This window comes from Thunnus maccoyii, chromosome 2 (assembly GCF_910596095.1).
Source record: "Thunnus maccoyii chromosome 2, fThuMac1.1, whole genome shotgun sequence".
Taxonomy (NCBI): Eukaryota; Metazoa; Chordata; class Actinopteri; order Scombriformes; family Scombridae; genus Thunnus; species Thunnus maccoyii.
In genome coordinates, this window is record NC_056534.1 from 25855849 (window position 1) to 25870999 (window position 15151).

Sequence of the window (15151 nt, forward strand, 5' to 3'; positions counted from 1 at the left end):
AACTGTCTTGGTTTGTACTGTATTGGGGAAAACAATGATATACCTCAAACAGCAAAGCGCTGACACATGACAATGCAGGTTTTGCACATCATGGCTTTCAGTCAATATGTTGCTGATCATTAAGACTTAAGAATAAGTTTTCCTGGTTACATTCTTCCCCCTCTTTGTTCCTGGAGTGTCAGGCACACTCAGGGCCTGTGCTTTTCTTTAAAGAGACAGCAATTCACACTGATGTCATGTGGGATCTCATTATTCTCAGGCAGTAGGAAGAACCTTTGAATTTAAGTGCCATGGATTACGTCACAGTCAGGATGGATCAGTTGTTGGATACAAACTCCCAATCCATGCATGAATTTGATCTTTTTTGGAATTCAAATTCTGCTCCCAGGCGTGATGGCAGCTTTAAGTGCTGGTGGAGAAAACCGAATAATCAATAACAATCACCACAGATGATGGGCTGAATGTGGAAGCTGAGAAAAAGTGCAAAAGGCTTTGACCTTGTGATTGTATTCTTACAATAATATTTTGCTGTCAATTTAATTAAATTACCTGATCTTTTAAGATTAACTAAATAGATATGAAAGTCAATTTAACGTTAGGTCAATTTGTAAATGGTAAATGGACTGCATTTATATAGTGCCTTTCTAGTCTTCTGACCACTCAAAGCGCTTAACAACATTCACACACACATTCATAAACTGATTTCAGGTGCTGCCATGCAAGGTGCCAACCTGCTCTTCAGAATCTAATCTAATGCACATTCACACACCGCTGGTGCAGCCTTCAGGAGCAATTTGGGGTTCAGTATCTTGCCCAAGTACACTTCGACACACAGACTGGAGGAGCCGGGGATCGAACTGCTAATCTTTCGATTAGCGGACAACCTGTTCTACCTCCTGAGCCACAGCCGCCTGGTCTCATAGTCAGCACATTTTCAGAACTTGTAATCATGAATTCTTGGCGTTCCCAGCATTTGAGTTAAAATTCTCTGTTTTCTAATTTAAAGAAATGTTGTTATGTGTCTGTCTCAGATGAGCCACAGAGTCCTTTCTCAGTTCAGGATCAGCACTGATCCTGGTTTGAATGTTACTACTAACAGTATAGCAAAAACAGTAATCTTAAGGCAGTGTGGTCCCTGAACGATCAGATGTGAAACTATTAGAAAAAAAACAGAACTGTAAATGTAGCCTAACTCTACCTCTTGTTAAAACAGCTACTCTGTTGTTGGCTAAATTAATCTAACTGTTTTTCTTAGAGCTGAACGAATCAATATTTATTTATATTACAGTGGGTCAAAAATTACAAATAGAGTGAAAAGTGTTGCTCATGGTGACAAACCCACAGAGAATTATTATCCAACCCTGCAATCCCACTCAGCTTGACGGAGCATTTTTCAATCTTTTAACTCTTGGTTTTGGTTTTCCGGATGCTCTCTCACCATCAACCTCGTTTCCAGCTGCAACAGGAAGCTGTTTTCAACTCAAAAATCATATTCAATAACATGAATAATAATGTTTATGTTAACCATATCAATTTTATAAGCCCATAATATGTTAGATATGTAATGTTCAGCTTGTTGTTTAATGTTACATGGCAAAACTATTGTTGGGAATAAGCTGCAAAAACAACGCAATGCCTTCATTTCAAAATGGTACATGGCTCCTGTGGGTTTTTGTAGCCGAATATATGTATAAAGGATTATAAGCAACAAAGGAGTATTTGGAGTATTTTCCACTTACTCATTGTTACATAAAGCTGATATCAAGCTGCTCATTAAGTGGCTGTGGACTCCTAAAGTCCAGTACAACTGCTGATTGTTTCTGAGCAAAATTTCAAATGATGATACATTATGATTAACGTTCAGGACAAATGTGAAGATGGAGAGGGTCCTGCTTGATCAGCATAGAAACATGCCCCATTAATGCTTTCACTTCTAATTAACATCAAAGTGTAGTGCTAGTGATATACTGTACACATTATGCTAATTAAAATACATTTCCTGAACATACAGGGATGTTAACCTTGCCTACGGCACTATTCAGTTTAAAAGAAGATCCACCTTAAAATTCACATGTTACTTCCTATAATATTGTACAGATCCATTTTAAAAAAAATTTTTTTTAAAAACCCAAGCAGCACAGACTCTATCGATGATGTCACCTTGAGACAAATCCTGGAGCGGCTCCGACAATGAATAATGGAACAAATGTTGAGACTCTATGACAGCAGCCATGGTGATTTTGCTGGAATATGAACACATTTACTGACTCACAGCTATAAGTCTGACATTCAAATTAAACTGATTTGGATGTACAGTAATAAGCAGATGCCACCTGATGACATTAAGTGTGTAGACTATTGTGCATATTGTGCATTGATAGAGACTCATTTGACCCTCCAAAATAACCTGAATATGTTCTGGTGATTGAATGGCTGTATTCACGGCTGTACGAGTGGTCACTGAATGGTTTGAGTATGAAAATGATGTGAATCATATTCTATAGCCAGAGTCACAGTCAGATCTCATCCCAGTAGAACACCTATGGGAGATTCTTTCTCTTCACCATCATCATCATCATCATCAAAAAAGAGGAAATATCTTTAGTGGAGTTCCAGAGACTTACAGAGTCTATGCCAAGGAGCACCAAAGCTGGACCAACACTTTACTACGACACTACTGTACCGTATGTTGGTTCTTCCTTTAACTTGTCAACCATGTATCTGTATGTATTCAAAGCTTTACAAACAGATGCACCCACAGATGTTTCTTGTTCATTCTATGGTCCCTCATAACTATTTCACATTGTTTGACATGAGGCTTTAACAGAGATCGTCGGTTTCACCAACTCTGTCCCAACTTTGCTAGATTCTAGAAAAACAGACGACTGAGTAGTGATGACTTTTATCTTCAAGAGAATCTGTTTGTTACCACAGACCATGGGCATAACTGGAACAACCTGTTAGGGAGCCCTGGGGCAAAAATACACTGTTGGGTCTATAATAACCTCCCATCTACCGTCTGTGCATTGTGGATGTGCCCCATCACCTCCAACCAAAAACCACCAAGAGATGGACCAGCACTACTTTGACGGAATAACAGTACGGGGTACTTTGTCACTAATTGTGACAATTTGATTAAACAATTTAATTTTGAAAATGCAAGGCAGGGTAAAACTGCTGATAATGGGTTCACCTTCATTACTCAAGAGGGACGAATTCCTGCATGTCGTCTGTTCAATGGGGTTTCAAATCCGCAACACTGACCACCGTTGCTATTTTAGAGACTGACTTGAGATGGACTTTCAGTGGCCATATATCTGTTTAAAAAAAAGCTAAAATATAATACAATGATCATATTCAGGGAGGTGAATAATTTAAGTTTTTGTACATTATTATGAGATGCAAAACCTGTTTCAAGTGGCAGCAAACAGGGTTCAACTTTCTGCTGATCAGGTCCTAGTAAACAGACGCTGCCATTAGTATGCACGTATGATGGGGTTTTCTGAGGTAAACCTGCTGCTGCCTTTAAATCCACAGAGGTCTACAGGAACTAGTCAGCCAAGGCATATGCAGTGTTATGTAACAGTTCCCTTCTGTAGTTCACCCTCTAACACGAGACAAGAGGGGGAAAGATGAATGTGTCAAAATTTTACAAGTAATTTATATTTCAGTTATTAAACCCAAGGCAAGAATAAGACCAGAGTGGTGTGTTGTGATTATTTCATTTCACCTATAGAAGCTGGAAAAAGGAGAATACATATGTAGCCACATTTCTTCTCAATGAACATAATGAGGCTGTGATGTGTGTGTGTGTGTGTGTGTATGTGGGTGTGTGTGTGTGTGTGTGTGTATGTGGGTGTGTGTCAGGGGAGCTCCTGCTGAATGAAAGGAATACAAGATGTGGTCATGTGAGCCCTTACTGCTGCTGCATTTCCATTAAAACCTCATCTGTGTTCCTGCTCTTGAAGGTGTACATACTGTTTACAGCACATACATGAAGATAATGAGATGCTACATGAGGTCAACATCATGCCTGTCAAAGCTGAGCAGCAAGGTTGAAAGGTTTACATCTATGCATCGTTATCAGCATGCATGATTATTCACGTACATGCAGCAAAACATAGCACCCCGGTGGAAGGGTGAGCAAGTGTAGAGCGGGTGGGTATTGGTGCAATATTGAAGAGATGAGAGCAGGGTCTTGCTGAGGAGTTGGCTCAGCCTGCTTTGCATTCTGCACTGTGATTCATCACTGCTGCCTGATTCTTCACTAAAGCATTGAATGACAGAGGTGGTACAGTTTCCCCCCTAAATAATCTTTCTATTATTTTGGCCACATGTGTTTTTTTTAACAAGACAATAGGTTTTGTCAAACAGTTTGTACTTGTGTTCTTGGTGCAGCCCAAGTCCTGTCACAATTTAAGTCAGAATTTAATAAAATATGGTCCAAATGACTGCAAGGGCCTTGTGTAAACTTGGGGTGACAAGTATCGCAGCATTCATTTTGCATAATCCAGTGGCAATGGCGGTGGCTATGAGCCATATTTACAACTGTTATAGTTTTTGTTCTACAGCACTTATGTAAGTTTTGAGAGTTTTTTTCCTCAGGTGAGATATTAACTATTTACATTTCAAATATCTGGTCGATTTATCCAAACAATGTCTACTTGAAAATCTCACCATCGGGCCAAGATCGTAAGTCTTGGCAAGGCCTTTTGTAATTTACTGGTGGCACAGATGTTTTGAACAAAAGATATAATAACATTGGAACATAAACTTCCAGGGTCAAAATCTAATATTTGCTGCAGGTCAAGTTAGTTTGGATAACGGTGATTTTAAGGTTCATGATTTATCTTGCCTATTTGCCTCGGTGTATTTTTGGGTGCTTATATGCAGCTACCATTACAGTCACACTTCAGTAAAAATCAATCAATATGTATAAATGAAAACCAACAGTGGCAGTGTGGTATGTGATGATATTCAATTTTGTTTTACTGTCAATACACATTGCAGTGAGGAGAACAAGGTAACAGGATATGCATGTATTTAGTCTCAAAGCAAAGTATTCGACAATTTGCTATTTTTGTCCTGATGATGGAGCTGGATGAAGTGTCAGCAGACAAACAAAGTCATTAGGAAACATCATCTGGGAAAACAGATGAAACAATATATAATGTATGAACAAATTGTTGTGCCAATCTAGTGGTAGATATGGAAATATTTCACTGGATAAATGAAAACTGACTACCTCATGATGGCACTGGGTGAAAAGTTAGTTGCTGTGATATTTCACTCAGGGCCCAAGTGGTGGAACAATTGACCGCCCAACACTGCTCTTTATAGCATCCATATCATTAATTCATCACATGAACCTGTTAACCATCGTCAGCAGTGATATCTCAGAAATGTTATCAATGATTAGTTTGTAATGCTCATATCTAAACCGACTTTACAAGGTGTTACACAACTAAGGATAAAATAAGAATATTAAGAGCAAAATAAAATGTTGACTCTTATGTAAACTAAAAGAATGATAAAAGCTGATAAAAGCTTATGAATGCACCTTTCATTGGCATTTTACAAATCTCTATGTAAATGGAAAAAAAAATTAAAATAAATTAAAAAAAAATCACATAATCAGTGCAGCTGGTTATCAACCTAAATAATGTTTTACTAAAAGATTCCATCTCTCATCTTATATTTAATCTCCACCTCATCACATCACCATCAGGTTGCTTTAGAAAAACATGTGTACACCTGGTTTGAAGAATGCGTGTGGTTCACACATTCTCACCGCACATTGTGTGTTTATAAATAGCAGTTTATGTGTGGGAAATGGCGTATGAATGGTTTTTGTGCGTACGCATCGTTTGTGCATCTGGCCGCTGGTGTCATCCTGTTCCCTTCCCTCTATTTACAGACGCTCACCTCCTCCATCCCTCCCTGTCCATCACAGCAGTGGGGAAATCCCTTGAAGATGGCGCTCCATCAGTAATGATTTTCTGCTCAGCTGAGCAATGAAAGGTACACATGCACTCGCTCTGCCTGGCTCGCCCCAGCCCATTCTCTCTCACTCTCTCTCTCTCTGTAAACCCCATCATCCATCCCTCAATGCATCTCATTAAAGTTTTAAAGCCAAGGTAAGCCAGCACATCAGTGAATCTCTCCATCCGCCCACTCATACCCTGCTAAACTCCACCCCATCCCTTTCTCATTTTCCCCCAGTTTCTCACTCTGGGCCCATGTGAAATTAAGGAGAAGACAGCTCGGCATGTCTTTATTTAGAAAATAATAAGCGAACAGGAGAGGCGGCAACAAACTATAGGAAGAGCAGGAGGAGGAGTGAAGTGGTGAGTGGGAGCTGCAGCACGTTTGGAGACTCTTTAAGAGCTCCAGGTCTCGGTGCAAGCTGGAGAGCAGGTTGATGTAGCAGTGGGCCACAGCTGGCATGTTATCCTAGTGGGGAGGTATTTCGAGCACTGGGACTATTCTCAATCAAATTGTTATTCTCTACCAAACCTGGCAGGAGGACTATGAACGGCAGCTGTATACTATGTCTGGAATTAGTAATGTACCTCCCAGCTGTACACAGTACCTCCTCCTTTACAGCCTTGAGTTTAAAGCGAGCCTCTGTAACTTTTGCTGAACAGCAACCACAAGTGACAATCACAGGATAATGGTCAATTCTAAATGTAGTTTAAGAGTAGCACAATAATGTAATGCTAGTAATGTCAGTTACACAAAAATATCTACATAAAGTTTGCCAACATTAGCCACCATGAGCTACTGGTCATACCAGACCAAGTAAGGCTGTAGCAGAAACCCCCTGAGTGTATTGAGCTGAGCAGGAGTGTATTTTACTTCTTATAAATTCAACTTTTCATTTCTAAGTGTTTGAAAGTGATATTTCTTCTTCCAAAAGTTACATAGTCTTGCTTTAATTTACAGTGAAGCCCACTTCAATTCAGTTTGAACAGGGAGAACTACATGTCAAAAAAAGAGTGATGACTGGATTTGTTGTTTTCCTCAAAAAATCTATGGTATTCTTCTATCACAGAGAAATAACATTGATGGAAAAAGTTTGTTTTTTTGTTCTTTCTGATAGGTATGTATTTCATTTATTATTATATTGTGTGCTTTCAGAGTGTAAATAAAGGTTAAATGAATTAATGAATAATACATTTGAATTTTCTCCTTTGAAGCTTTGATATTCATGTAAAATGTATGCCATGTGAGCTTATCAAACTCTACTGAGCTACGTAAGGGAATTTCAAATATATTGCATATATAATATGAGACTAAACTTCCCCCAATTCATTACCAACTAACAAATAATTACATTAATATGAGCCACTGAACTTGACCTTACAAAGTCATTAATGGAAAGAATCAGTCCCAACGTTCCCTGCAAGTCACAACATCCATTTTTGGAGGCAGAGGGTATTAAGATATAGTTCAGTCAATATTATCCAGCAGGCTTTTAGCAACTTGTTCTCTGAAATGGGATGTTGGTAAGGGATATCAATATTAATGGCATAATACCGAGACCTCATTATGCTGAAGGTCATGGAGGCATGTGGATTTGAGTGGAGGAAGATAAACGAAACTCTTCAACATTTATGGCAGAGAAGAAACATTCGGCTAGCTGTTGGACACCTCCTGAAGGCAACCTGTCATTCTCACTTACACACTTTTTTAAAAGTTATGCGCCTCTTTCAAATTTTTTTTTGAAAATTTGTTAAATCATCCATCTGACTTTTAGTGTGTGCAAGGTGAATTCCATCATTAAAATGCAAAAAACTGTGGGGGTAAGTAATGATTTATGGCACCAAAGGGACTTTGTATGGGCCGTAAAAGGGAATGAGAGTTTGTCCAACTACCTGACATTTCAAAACAGGCCTTCTTTTTTGAGTAATTCACTATCACTTACTAGGGCTACACCAGTGCTCATATGATACCTGAGTTTCAGCACTAACAACAAACAATTTATTTTTTAAATATTATATTTATGTTTGAGGAATCAAATCCTGTTTTCCTACAAAACCCTTTTTCATTTAACACATTGTGCCAAACTTCCAAATGCATGTGGTTAAATGCTGTCTAAAGTCAAGCAGCTGTACAAGAACTTTGTTTAAATAACATACAGTCTGACGATAGCAAAGTTAGCTGATTTCCCGATTTAAATGAGGGAATATCTCCAACCAACCTAACCAGCAATACTTCACAGTTTTGGATTCTGGATGCTTGTGACAGATTTCAGTCAGGACTTTAACAGTATTGAGATTCAATACTCAGCCTTATCACTCACAGTGGCCTAATTTATCTCTCTAATCAGCTCTCACTTCTGTCAGGAATAACACAATCTACACATAGGATGTGGATTGACATGACATATATTGCATATGTGTGTGTGAGTTGTGTTGACAGTGGATCGGAGGTGATGCAATCACCTTTGCCTGGGTGTGCAAGCCCCATATGCTCAGTCTACCCCACACACAGCTGACTGGCTGATGAAACCAGTGTGCTCCTGTGGTTTAGCTTGAAGCTCCATCAGTACATCCCTCTGAATGATACATCATGGCACATTTAAATCAGGCCACTGTATCAGCCACGTCTCCCAAATGAACTCATTTTGCCTGAATATCTTTCACATCTTTTGCAGTGTGACTTTTCCACTAGGTGGGGCTACAGCCTGGCAGTTCTGTGTATTTTGGCCGTGAGCATACACCGTATAATGTAGCATAGGGCTAGCTGCTTATGGCTAGTGGCCAGACTAGAAGTTTCTAAAAGTATCTTTTGGTGGCCACTTAGCAATTGCTTTACAATTATCAACACAGTAACAGAATTATCTGTGTACTTTTTGCCTGCCTTCAGGGTGTACATGTTGTCTAATAAGGAAGAAGCAATTGGGTGGAAAATTACTCAATCTGGCAACATTTCTTGGGTGTAAAATTTTCTGCCCCAGATGAAGTTATTTTCAGCATGCAGTGTCAACCAATCAGGGGCCACCAGGAAAAGCTGAACATATTACACACATACCGCCGTCAGGTGGAGAAAAGTACGTCCTTCAGCATATAGACACAGATTGTAGGCAGCACTTTTTCATTAGTCATCACATGTTTCTGTAATAATGTGTGATTAATAAGTAATTATGTGAGAGTAACAACTAACATTTATACACACATAACACAACAATAACAAAAATGATTTTTCATTAAAATGTGTATTTCACAAATGGAATAGCAGAGGGGCGGCGCCCCAGCACCTTTAATGGACCACAAGCCTCAGCCTATTTTACTGAACCCTCCTCTGCGGTGATTATCACCCTCCCCTCACAGCACTGGGGATGATGTTGGTTTACATTTTTCATCATAGCTGAATATTTATCAGAGCTGAATACTGAGCAGGGTTGGAGCTCAGAGGAATGTTGGTACTCTACACACTACACATCATCGTGTCATCAGAGTGTCCAAGAAGTGATCCAACCTGTCGCTAACTGGCCTGACAAATGAATGACACACGGTCTACTGCAGGGAGACATCTTCTGTTCCCTCATTATCACAGAGAAATTAAGAATATTATGAGAGAATTAATCCATAATCTGAAAATAACTTTATAAATGATTCAATCAGATTAATCATAATAAACATGATGTTCAGAAATGTTATGTTTGAAAATTTCTTTTTTTTTATCAGTTTCTTGAAGTTTTTATTCCCCTTGTTTTAAAGCCAGTTTGGACTCAGTAATGGAGAACACAGTTTAAAGGTTCTAATGTAAAACAGTTATGTGACAAAAATCCCATCTAACCAAGGGAATCAATTTGGGTCATATCCTGATTGTACCATCTGGAACACATATCTAAGAATTCCTTGATTCTTCAAACATTCAGTGGGTGGTAAGAGTGGAGGTAAAGAAAGAGTGTGAGAGGAGCATTACCACCGGAGGGCGATCTTGATGGGTGTGGTGAGGCAGGAGGTGAAGAGGTCAGCTGGGAGGTCGGGGTTCATGGGCAGCAGCTCACTGGCCTCGCAGGCAGCCAGCTGGATGCAGTTCTTCATGGAGGGCGGCAGGGGCATCTGGGCAAGCGGGTGGCTGGGGTTGATGGCTGCCACCTGATCGGACACAACAGGACATTGTTTCTTTACCTTCATTTGGCTGCAATGATCCACATCTAGAAACATAACTGAAATGTGTCATGTGCCCACTAACAAGAAGAATTAGCTTTCAAATATAAAATCAGGAGATATTTTAAAGCTGTCCCCAATGTAAAGATATTCAGTTTACTGTCATAAAAGACTAACGCTTCATTTATACTCCCAAGAGGACGCACATACGGACAGCTGTGGACACCATAGACGGGTAGTTGTTCTGTTTATACTACTGGGGTCTGCTTGGAGGACACATTCCACACATGCGCAGTACATCACCGTCTACAGGAAGACAGTGTTGTGACTGCATGTACCTGTCTGCACCAGCACTGACACAACAAATTGCAGGTACACAGATGTCCGCACGGAGACTACGCATACACCCCACCCTCTGATGATGAAATTTATGTCATGCGGACCCTCATGGATGCAGAAACTATAATTTCAGCTTAAGGAAACCAGAAAAATTGGACACCAAATTGAGAATTTGGGCATGTTTTTCTTAAAAAATGACAAAAAATGATTAATCAATTATCAAAATAGTTAGTAATTAATTTAATAGTTGGCAACTAATCAATTAATCGACTAATCACTGCAGCTCTAGTTTCGGACATAGAATTATTTAACTGGTCCACAAGCTAACTGTCTGGGGAAATTATTGACAGAGGGACAAACAGAGAAGACCTGACTTTTCACCATATTCTGACATTTTATAGACCAAACGAGTAATCAAGAAAATAACTGTCGAATAAATTAATAATGAAAACAATCTTTAGTTGCAGTTCTAGTCAGAGGACTCAGACATGGGGAGTATACGTTTGTCACAGACCCTGATAGATCAGTCAAAAATATATTTGCGCAAAGTTGCTGCCATTTACAAAATGTGGAAGTACTTCACTTTGATGGCTTTCCTTGTTTGCTGTGGTATTATAGTGTCTAGAATTCAATTTAGCTTTGTGACAATGGCAAAAAACTAGTATTGTGGTGGTAGCAGACAGAAGAAGCAGACAGGACGATGAACTCAAGTTGAAGACCAGATAAGACATGAAATGAAAGGTCAGAGACAAACTAAAGAGCAGCAGTTCCAAACTGATGGAGAAAGATATAGATGAAGAAAAGAGTTAAAATTCCCAGAGAACAAAGACAACATAGAAAAGAGGAGACCTTTTTGGTATCTCAATCCTTGAAGTAAAAGCGAGTAGAAAGCTTATCTGATCTCCATGTGTGAGTTTATACAAATGTCCAGCGATGGCAAAAGGTGAAGGCTTTCGCATCCTCTGACCACCTACACAAGCCTGCTCTAACTGTCGTCACTATTACTGCAAGCTGTTTGTGCTCGACAGATTTGGCATCACCTCGTCGCTCCCCGGAAAACTTTTCAACAAAAGGCAGATTCATCATTCATTTGATCACCAGCAACAGATTTCACCAAGAGCAAAAACTCAACGTTTTTCCCCAGATTTACCGCATACGGATTTAAAATTTCGTTTTTTATTATTGTATGGACCTTAGAGCTGTTTTTTAATCTTCATAAGATACCGGTTTGGAAAAGAACTGGCACAAACTATGAGTTAAACGTCTTGCTTTCATTATGAACAGTATGGAATGAGCACTGAAGTCTTTTTTTCAGTGCTTTTTGCAGGTTTTGGCACCTTGTGTTTCCAGGCAAAACATTACACCTGAAGCACTGCCTGAGACATTTTGAGAACGTTATGATAATGTGATAATTTATCGATCCCAGTGGGAAAATGTTCCCTCTCACCTGCCCCCTCAGCAGGTGGTCTTCGATGGTAAACAATCCTCTTGTCTATTCTTAAAACAGAATTAGCGTGCTATTTCCTCACTCTTGGACAGCTCAGTCAATACTTAGAAACGTGAATAATGGAGAGGGCTTGCATATGATGTAAAACTTTAATTATATTTGGAGCTCTTGACTATTTATGTGCTTATTGTGCTGTTGTACTGTTGATTTGTTTGCTGGGAGTTAAATATGGTTTCTGTCTTTTGCTGAGTAGACTTTAATGAGCTGTGGGTCTTAATAGAGGCAAGAGCCCAAGACTTCCCTTCATCATCGCTGACTGCAATGGTTTATTTCTTTCATTTTGCAGCCCTGCCTAATTTTAGTAAGAAATTAGGGAGGGAGATTATTACATTATTATTATTATCGCCTCTTTTCTGCAAAACACAAGTCTCAACTTTTCCGAGGAGCACTGCATCATGGTGCACGTCCGTGTGAAGGGTGGAGGGTGTCTGTTGATGACATGTCAGATTACAGTCCAGACTCTTGCTCCTCTTTTGTTGTTCAAATAACAAAAACTTAACAATAAACTGCCGGAGGACTAAAGATCCAAATTAATACAAGAGAGTTGTTTCTAACGCTCTAATTAAGGAAGACAAAAAAAGACAACTAAAATGAAACTTGATCACAGCTGAGGGAATTAAGTTGAGAATCACAAATTATTGAAATATACTCCTCACATTTCATTAGCCAGAGCTCAGGAGATCTCAGATTCTTTAATACTCAATACCCCATCAACAACACTCCTTACAACAGTCACAATGTGCCAACTATAAAAGGGCTTCAATATCCATGGGCATAGGTTTACTTTCAGAAATATAGGGGGACTCTGAATCTCAATATTCAATACTCAATATTATATACAGTTTGCACACCTGAAGCTCACTGTAGATAAATTTGTCGGTATAGATTGCAAACGGTTCCTCTAAGATCTCTTCCAAGAGCTGCAGACACCTCAACAGCTGGCTATAGCAGCGGAAAATGTTGCTTCAAGTGTTAAAACTCTTTCTGTGTTGTATGTAAACACTTTTGGGGGCTGCAGGCACCGAAGCCTAGCAGCAGGAGCGGGTGTGAAAAACCTTCAGACTGTCTGGCGCAGTGTTAGAACACACTAAAAGCCTGGCAATCAATCCACAGTAACACACGCAATGACGCAAGTTAACATGTGCAGACATATAGCATGAGAACATATCGAGACAGCCACGGGGGCACTTTTATATACATGAAACGATCTTAAGATACACGCAGCAGTGACACACCGGGGCTCCTGAACAGAAACTTCACCCTGGGCCTCCCAGCTCGCTGTGTGCTGTAGCTCAGCATCTGATGCAAGTCTGGTTGATCTCACACTACCTGAGGCGAGCACTGAGGGAACGCGCTGGTCTTTCTGCGTCCAGAGGGTGAGCCGAGTTGATTAGAAGATGATAAGAGTAAGCAAATACAATAAATGATCCACAGGCTGCCTGGGAAACACGACAGGAAAAATGCACCTCCTCCTAGTGTAGTGTAGGCTTGAAAAATTCATTTGTCACAAGCAACACAAATAGTATTTTATTCAATAAACTGCCACAACCTGATTCAACTTTTCAATCCGGTTTTCAGTTAAACGAATCAAAGTGCAAAAAAGGCCTGTGATGGGGCACTGTAGATTTATGTAATGCCTCCTCGCTCCTGTATATATACTGCACACCCTCCCTGCTCTCTGCTAGTACAATAACTCATTAGTTGACTCTATAATAAGTCAACTAGCGGAGAAAAGGCGGCAGCAGAAGAAGCACAGATCTCAGTGTGAGACATTATGTATTTACAGTACCGCTCTACAAGAAGCTCTGCACACACATGAATAAATCATAATATTAAAAATACAGAAGAATAGTCTTAATTAATTGGGGGGAGTGTGATAACATGTGTTCAACTGTGTGTGCATTTCTCTTTGAAATGCTCGCAGGCGTGAGTGGGTGCCGATTGTTGCTTTGCGGATGGATCTGTGCCAGTCTTGGTGTAACATAATTCCTCTTCTCTGTCTCTGTCTCTCTCTAATGAGGAAAATGTCGACTGGCTCACAGAGACAGACATCACAAACAAGGCGGCATGCGTTTCCAAAGCCTCTTGTTGTGTCAACCTAAGAGGAACAGTGTCTCTTGAATGAAATTTCGGAGGAACTGTGTGACGGCGTGCCGCAGTAATCCGTATGGTAAATACGACAACATTAAGCTGATTAATGCCAAGCATCCACTGTAATTATCACATTAGCATATTGTAATCTCACAAATTACCATGAAAATCACCATGACAGCTTTCTTTTCTCTCTCCTCCGTTGGGGATATCAGGGCACAATTTAATTGCTGAGAATACCCTTTTTTTTTTTTATAAAAGTGACACTAATTTATGAGACTAATCCTATGAGGAGGAGGGGAGGCTGATTTCAGATGTAACACAACAACACACGATGACTGCAGAAGGAACACAGTCACGCACGTACACGCAGGGCTACCAAAACACAACTCTAGTCGAGCAATAAATTTTACAGCCGTGAAATTAATTATTCATTAAAATGATAGAAGGAATCGGTGGAGGCTTAATGTGAGCATCCTGGAAATACCGGCAACACAAACACCTAGCCCGCAAAAATAAAACACCACACACAAGCTCTCACAGTCCAGCGTGCACTCACTGTGAGTGCTGCAGTGATTCTCTTTGAAAGTCAGTTACACACACACACACACACACACCTCTTTCCACCCTGCAGCTAATGCAGTGAGCATGTTTGCTGAGTGCACGCATGAAGTGATGAGATATTTAAAAGGAAGCAGGTGGCCCTTTAATAGAGCACTCAGAGCAGACACCTACACACACACATACACACACACACACACACACACACACACTCTGACTGACTGACTGACTGACTGACTGACTGACTGACTGACTGACTGACTGACTGACTGACTGACTGACTGGAATGCAGAAGGTTGTTGCATTGATAAGGTGCGGTGGAGGAGTGATTTTTTTCTTCAGCTGTCTCCTTCATACTTTTGTCTTCATCTGCATCACTGCATCCCCAAATAATACAGTCCCCGATGAGATCAGGCCTGGTGTTCAGGAAATGTGAAGAAGTGTGCTTGTTTTAACAGTGTGTATTCAAAAAATGTGTGTGTGTGTGTGTGTGTGTTGTCTTTGCACGATTCCACTCGGGACCACCCGTGTG

General features: G+C 40.0%; 1 protein-coding gene across 3 annotated transcripts in view; it reads right to left on the reverse strand.

The window, feature by feature from the left end:
- Positions 1–15151, reverse strand: part of rptor (regulatory associated protein of MTOR, complex 1) — a 179817-nt gene that overhangs the window by 96122 nt on the left and 68544 nt on the right. For all 3 annotated transcript variants that reach the window (XM_042427087.1, XM_042427078.1, XM_042427071.1), the window contains exon 7: positions 9934–10109. In XM_042427087.1, coding sequence (XP_042283021.1) covers positions 9934–10109 — 176 coding nt within the window. The remainder of the gene's footprint in view (positions 1–9933; positions 10110–15151) is intronic.